Raw genomic sequence first — 7,028 nt, forward strand, 5'->3', positions numbered from 1 at the left:
CTCTCTCTCTCTCTCTCTCTCTCTCTCTCTCTCTCTCAATGAGTACTCAAAGGAGTCCTTCCCGGACTCGCTGAAAACCTGGCCAAACGTCCCGGACGCTTTCAAAAAAAGTGCATATCCGGAAAAAACCAGACTGGTCTGATCATTCTACATAAAGCACTTTGGAATCCACAATATATAGAGACTATGACTTCTTGCAGGTACAAAGAGTTGAAATAAAGTAAAAGCAGAGTATTTAAATGAATCTTCCATTTTTCTGCACATACATTTCAACGTTGGATGTTAAGAGCTAGTGTTATCACTGCAATAAGAACATTATTTAATCGAAATATGAGTATATTCACGCAATGTTTGAATCCTCTCACTGGTGCTGCTTCGTGGGAAGAGAAAGATCAATATTACGATTATCATCAAGAAGTAGCTAGATCTGCTTTTGCAGACATGCTACACGACCATGAACGAGTCAGTATCTTTTTATATTATTATTTTATATTTTTACTCCTTGATAACACTGATTTACAACGTTTTTGTTTCTTAACTCCTGAGTGATGAATCTTATGTATTTTTAGCTACTCAAAACGAATGTATAAGGTTGAAGAAGATTCATTACCTACAGATTTCGAGAAATTAACTTTATTTTTGAAAAATCTCCACAAATTTATACAACTTTTCTGTTACTTTACGAAGTAAAATGCATAAGAATCATAATTTAGGTAAGAAATAGTAATATTGTAAATCAGCGTCATAATTAATAAATCATAATTTTTTTAATATTAGGCATTATCAATAAAAAATAAAATTAAAGAAGTTTTTTACTTAATACCATCACATTTATTTTCATATATTGTAAAAAATATGTAAGTTTTTGCAGCTTACTATCACATACATTACGAATTTGACCCAGATAACAAAACATTCCTTGGCATAAGAAAAGAAACAGGTGCGTAGCATAAATTTCTCTTCAATTGCCATCATGTTGCCGTCACCAAGGCAATCATAATTTAGTTTAGGGTAACCTAGAGGCATTATGCAAAAGTAATTGTTAATTTGGCTATCAAATCTTTTTTACGAATAATACATAAAATTTTGATAAATTTAATTAAATTAACAGAATTTAACTTGGCGCCACACAATTGTTGATATCAAATTTTTTATACAGATGATACATATATCATTAGATTTAGTAAATTTTGTGATATAATGATTTTTTCATGTAATAATTTTTGAAGGGGAATAAAGCCATTATAACTTGGGTTGGAATGTATCATATACAAAGAATTTCATCAACTCGATTAATCCTGATCGGTGATTAACTGTCAACCGTAAGTGGTCAATTCTACTAAACAACAAACGCAATTAGTCATCAGTTCCACGGCCGATTAAGTAATTGACGTTGGTGAAACCGGCCCAAATGGTGGTCCTACACGAGAAGCACGCACGCTTAGCGCTTTTTTCACCTTTTTTTTAAGTTTGTATACGATTAAAGTTACTATTATTTTCTTTTTGGAAAATAATATCATTTTCGATTGGGGTGCACTGGCTGCACTCAGTGTCAAGAGCGTGTTCGATTGGCAGTGCCAATGCGCACTTGGCTAGTGTCACGTGTTCATTTGACCGCACGACACTCGCGTAGTGCGCACTAAGTGGCACGATATATTTTGACGGTGCCAGTTCAGTGCACTGGATATATATATATAGGATATCAGTGCATCATTTTGTCACAGTATAAAAGGATATACAGTAGGGACAAGCAAATCTGTAATTTATAGCATGTAAATGTGTACAATTAATGATAAGTATGTACATATATAATATTCTTGATATCTTATATATTATTTAATTACATATAGAGTAAAAAATCATTACTTAAAGTTATGAATATGAGATGTCGAAGTTATTTTTTAGACCCTATTAGGTAGGTACATATAATACCTCATTATCCGCCTTAATCTTTTTGCTGCCAGATCTGGGGGTCGATTGTATATCTCGAAATAAAGGGAATCGATTGCGTATTTTGAAATAAGGTGAAAATTACAAAAGTGTGAGCAAATTCACTAGAATACTCATAATTTAATTGGTCAATAACTAGTGAATTTGCTCACTTTTGTAATTTTCACCTTATTTCAAAATACGCAATCGATTCCCTGGACCTCTATTCATGAAAAGTATCGCATACGAAAAACTATATGCTACAGTATATGTAACGCATACTATAGTATTTCCGTAGTTTTTCGTATGCGATACTTTTCAAGAATAGGAGCCCTGATCGAATCCCGCCAAAACTATAGGACGCCTCTCTTTCACTCTGTGTACTGTTACTGAATTTCACCAGCGCTGCAATACGCATGCGCTAAAAGGTGACTCGCCTACCGCTTATGTCTGGTTTATGTTTCAGTCTTAACCCTAAAATCCTAAAATTCAGCTAATGGAATACAGATTTAAATTCAGTTAGGACCAATTAGGACTGGCAGCCCTATTGGCTGAATTTTAGGATTTTAGGGTTAAAACCGAAATCAAGTATTATACAGAGATGCACGTTGGCTCCCGGCAACATCGAGAATCTGTCCCTCTATTCTTGCTGCACCAATTGATGCCGCGTTCGGCCAGTAGAGAGTGGTGTCGACTGGTGGAGTAAAAGTAAGGCATTAGAGATGTAGATATTCTCATCCGTCATTTTGGTTTCACTTGATTTATAGGTTATAGTACGATTAGTGACAAAGGTAAATGCAGGGGGTTCAAACCATAGACATAGTATTACTAGACTGAACATTGTCAGAAATTTAAGGAGTGGGGGTAGTCCTGCGTAGAAAAGGACTTACTGATTTTGGTTTGTGCATGCATCTACTAGAGAGAGGGGATCGAAAGAGGTGGTGGGAGAAAATAACAGTACGAAGTACTAGTCTTGAGAGATCGCTTGAGTGAGGCGGACTTGTTTCACCTCGCCTCGAGTGTTACATCCTGTCATTTTTGGAAAGCGTTGCCGGCTTTGATTTACAAGGAGAGGCTACGCTCTGTTCTTCACCAATTTTGATCAAACTTGCAGCGATGTTAGAGGAGCCTACCTAATGAAGAACACCTGTAAAGCCCGTTAATGGGCCTTAGAAACTGAGTAATGAGCATTTAAAAATATACCAAAAATATGGAAACAGTCTAATATCTCGGAGAATATGCATTTTTGAGAAAAATGTCCAAGACAAAAGTGGTAGGGTTTAATAAGATGTATTTACTGATTTTATTAGTTTAACCTTGGGTGGCATCGTCAACCTTGACTTGACCTTTTTTGACGATGTCATCCAAGATCAAACCAATAAAACTAGTAAATACATCTTATTAAACCCTACCACTTTTGTCTTGGACATTTTTCTCAAAAATGCATATTCTCCGAGATATTAGACTGTTTCCATATTTTTGGTATATTTTTAAATGCTCATTACTCAGTTTCTAAGGTCCATTAACGGGAACGGCTTTACAGGTGTTCTTCATTAGATAGGCTCCTCTAACATCGCTGCAAGTTTGATCAAAATTGGTGAAGAGCAGAGCGTAACCTCTCCTTGTAAGTCAAAGCCGGCAACGCTTTCAAAAAATAATAGGATGCAACACTCGAGGCGAAGTGAAACAGGTTCGTCTCACTCAAGCGATCTCTCAAGCTAGTACTTCGTACTGTTATTTTTTCCCATCACTTCTTTCGATCCTCTCTCTCTAGTAGACGCATGCGCGAAACGAGAGAGAACACAAACCAAAATCAGTAAGTCCTTTTCTACACAGGGACTACTCATTCCTCCCATTCCTCGAATGTTCAATCTAGAGATACTATGTCTGGTTCAAACTTCCACTTGGAAAGTGGGGACAGTTCACCGCCACCTAAAAGGGACTCACGAGACAGCGAACTAAATTGATAACGTGATAAATAGTGGAGATATCATCTTTCTGCGTCCCAACGTAGTCACCATATTTCATAGATTTCGTTAAGTCCTTAAGGGCCACTGTCACTAAGCTCAGTTAACTTAACTGGCCAGTTAAGGACTTAAACGAAATCTATGAAATATGGTGACTACGTTGGGACGCAGAAAGATGATATCTCCACTATTTATCACGTTATCAATTTAGTTCGCTGTCTCGTGAGTCTCTTTTAGATGGCGCTAAACTGTCCCCCAATTTTCCAAGAGGAAGTTTGAATCCCCTGGATAAATTTTAAGAAGAGCTCGCTCACCTCAAATTTTTATAAAAATACACTGAATTGATACGTTTTCTTATAAAAATAAAGATTTGACAAGAAAAAAGTGTCGCTCTGCTCTGCGAACCGAGATATCAATCCTTAAAGTCGACGACTATTCAGATTAGGAAATCTGTCACAACAGTGGTTCACTATGCTTTAAAAACATAAATTCTCTGTTAAAGTAGTGAATTTGTATTTTAAAAGCAGTAAATCTGTGTTTTTAAAACAGTGAACCACTGCTGTTACAGGTTTTATAACCCAAACAGTCGTCGACTTTAACCCTTAGTACACACCTTAGTTTTGGGCATCCTTACTACACACATTCGGTCATTCGTGTTCTGGATTAATTTTCATCACTTTTACAAATATATAATATTATTATAAAAATTATTAAACGATTTTTTTACTTTTATACATTTACATTTTGAATTATATTTTGACATCTTTAGAAAATATTTGTTCAGTTGTGTCTATATTCATAACAAATTGTAGATAAATTGTTATAACTAAATATAAAATTAACAAAATGAGAGAAATATGCACTATTTTATACAAAAATGTAAAACTTAGAAACAAAAATGTTTAAAGGAAAAATATGGTTCGATATTTTAAAATTGACATTCCGAATTACAAAAAAAAAATAGTTCAAGTGCCGGTTGTCCAAAAAATTTAATTATTGAGTAACCTGAAAATGATGTTTTTTTAATATGCATGAATGGCTATAAATTGAAGATACATTGCATTTACATTTTAAACAATGCATTTTATTATTGTCATTGTGTTAAAAAAACTTATAATTTATTAGGAAAATGTTCTTTATAACATTACAGACAACATAATATATAATATTACTGACAACATTTAACACAAGGGTACCAAAAATCGTGTTTATTAAGGCTAATGTGTTGCTGTAGGGTTAAATTCTTTTTTTAATAATTCGCGAAATATTCCCGCAATACAACCGAGAATTAGTTGAAAATAAAGAAAAAATAAAAATTTTTTAGTTACATAAAATGTACACTCTATATACGCGGTAGCAGTTTAGTAGTTATATTAACGTATGTATCATAAGCGGAGGGGGGGGGAAGCAAGAAGGAGCATTTAACGTTACTATTATTATTACTATATTTTGGATCGTGCCATCCCCCCCTTGGAAAAAATCCTGCGGACATCAATGCTACAGCCTCTTGTACAATATAAGACTTTGGCCCGTTTCTACCAACGCAGTTTAAAGAGTTAATCTCTAGTGACATTTGGTTAACCAAAGTTTAGCAAAATATTGATTTCAACCAACGATTTCAAATTTAACAAATTAAACTTGTGTAAACTGAGTTCAATTTAAACGGCCGATTTTCACCGTTTAAGCTTTTTAACTGTCAGGTTAAAAATGTAACTAGCTAATCTGACATAAGAAAGTCCTATTAACCTATATTTTTCAGATATGGCAAATTTATTTAATCTTGTGCTGTCATCCTCCGATAATGAAAATAATGATGAAGAACAACACAGAAGACAAAGGAAATTTAAATAACACGTATAAATTATTTTGACGTATTAAATGACGTAGAATTTAAAGTGCGATTTCGATTAAACAAACAATTAGTATTATTAATATTAGAAGAAATAAGAGAAGAGTTAGAATTTGTTACTAACCGGTATGTTAAAATTATTGTATAATTAAATTTTTAAGCATTAAGAAAACGAATATATGCAAGATCATTTATAGGAATAATGCAATATCTCCTATGGAATTATAACAATTATCAACAATTTCGACATTCACCAGAAGATCTACTATTAAATGAGTGTTCTATAACTTTCCAACATTTCTCTTTGTCTTTTGAGGTTACCGAATCAGATTTCTTATTTTCAAGAATGTCTTTATGTTGTTGTATTAAATTTATTAACATCTTTTCTCTGCTTAGGAGAAATTCTGAGCACATTTACGTTGTGGTTTATTTGCCATCTTTCCTTTATTCATCGTGTTAGTTGATGCTTATTATAGCACTACGGAGACAATAAGAGAAAATATAAATTTTGAAGTTGCGCCATATGTCTGTTAGAACAAACGCTGAACCAATCAGTATTCGATATTCTTAGATTTCCTAAAGTTATGTCGCATAAGTTATAAGTTTAGCTAAACGTTCTAGATGGAGTATTCGTAGAAATCAATCAATATTAAACTAAGAGTTAATCTTAACCAAAGTTTCACTAAACTTTAGTTAAGACCAAAATTGAAACAGCCCTTTAAGTCATAAGTCATGAGAAATTGACCAATCACAGTCGAATATGAGAAAAATGCGTGCGTGATATGCTCGGCGTGATTGCATAATGCGATTCATTGCGCACGCGATTCGCTCGTGGGCTGCCGACCCATACGGAGTTACGGACCCCTGTGTTTCTTCTGCGTCTGCGTGATCCTCGATCGATCTGTGCCTGTTGTGAATATTGGCTCGTATTCTTTTCTTCTCGAAGTTATTCCAAGGGGTTTCTTGTGAGTATCCGATCACCACTTTTATACTAGAGGCCTTTTCTTAATCTACCGGCCGGTTCTGTCATGCAGCCCGTAGCGCCCGATTCGGGCGACGCGGCTGGGCGCAGCGGTCCGCCATTGATGGATACAATCGGTGTTGTATGGGACATTTAAAAAAAAGTATTATGTTTTCATCTTAGAGCCCTTGAGGCTCACTTCAAAAAATTATTTCATTAGAACACAGCTGAAAAATCTTTTAATGCTGCGTTTTTTATTCTATTTTAGTCGTTTTTTTAAATCAAGAAATTTATAGCGTTTTTCATTGGGTCGAACTGAGTG

General features: G+C 34.5%; 1 protein-coding gene and 1 long non-coding RNA gene across 3 annotated transcripts in view; one reads left to right on the forward strand and one right to left on the reverse strand.

Moving 5' to 3' along the window:
• LOC108731059 (uncharacterized) overlaps positions 1–515 on the forward strand; it is a 59,286-nt gene extending 58,771 nt beyond the window's left edge. For both annotated transcript variants that reach the window (XR_001936998.1, XM_018461116.1), the window contains exon 2: positions 201–515. Coding sequence is in view for 1 of the 2 variants with exons in the window: in XM_018461116.1 (XP_018316618.1) it covers positions 201–224 (24 nt within the window). In the remaining variant the exon portion in view is untranslated. The remainder of the gene's footprint in view (positions 1–200) is intronic.
• The window catches only part of LOC108731060 (uncharacterized), a 3,574-nt gene extending 293 nt beyond the window's left edge, over positions 1–3,281 (reverse strand). Inside the window, exons 1-2 of the long non-coding RNA XR_001936999.1 lie at positions 3,271–3,281; positions 2,177–2,262 (exon numbers count right to left, since the gene is read on the reverse strand). This is a non-coding gene — a long non-coding RNA (uncharacterized lncRNA). The remainder of the gene's footprint in view (positions 1–2,176; positions 2,263–3,270) is intronic.
• Between the last annotated feature and the right edge of the window lie 3,747 nt (positions 3,282–7,028).

This window comes from Mycetomoellerius zeteki, unplaced genomic scaffold (genome assembly GCF_001594055.1).
Source record: "Mycetomoellerius zeteki isolate Tzet28-1 unplaced genomic scaffold, Tzet1.0 scaffold996, whole genome shotgun sequence".
Taxonomy (NCBI): Eukaryota; Metazoa; Arthropoda; class Insecta; order Hymenoptera; family Formicidae; genus Mycetomoellerius; species Mycetomoellerius zeteki.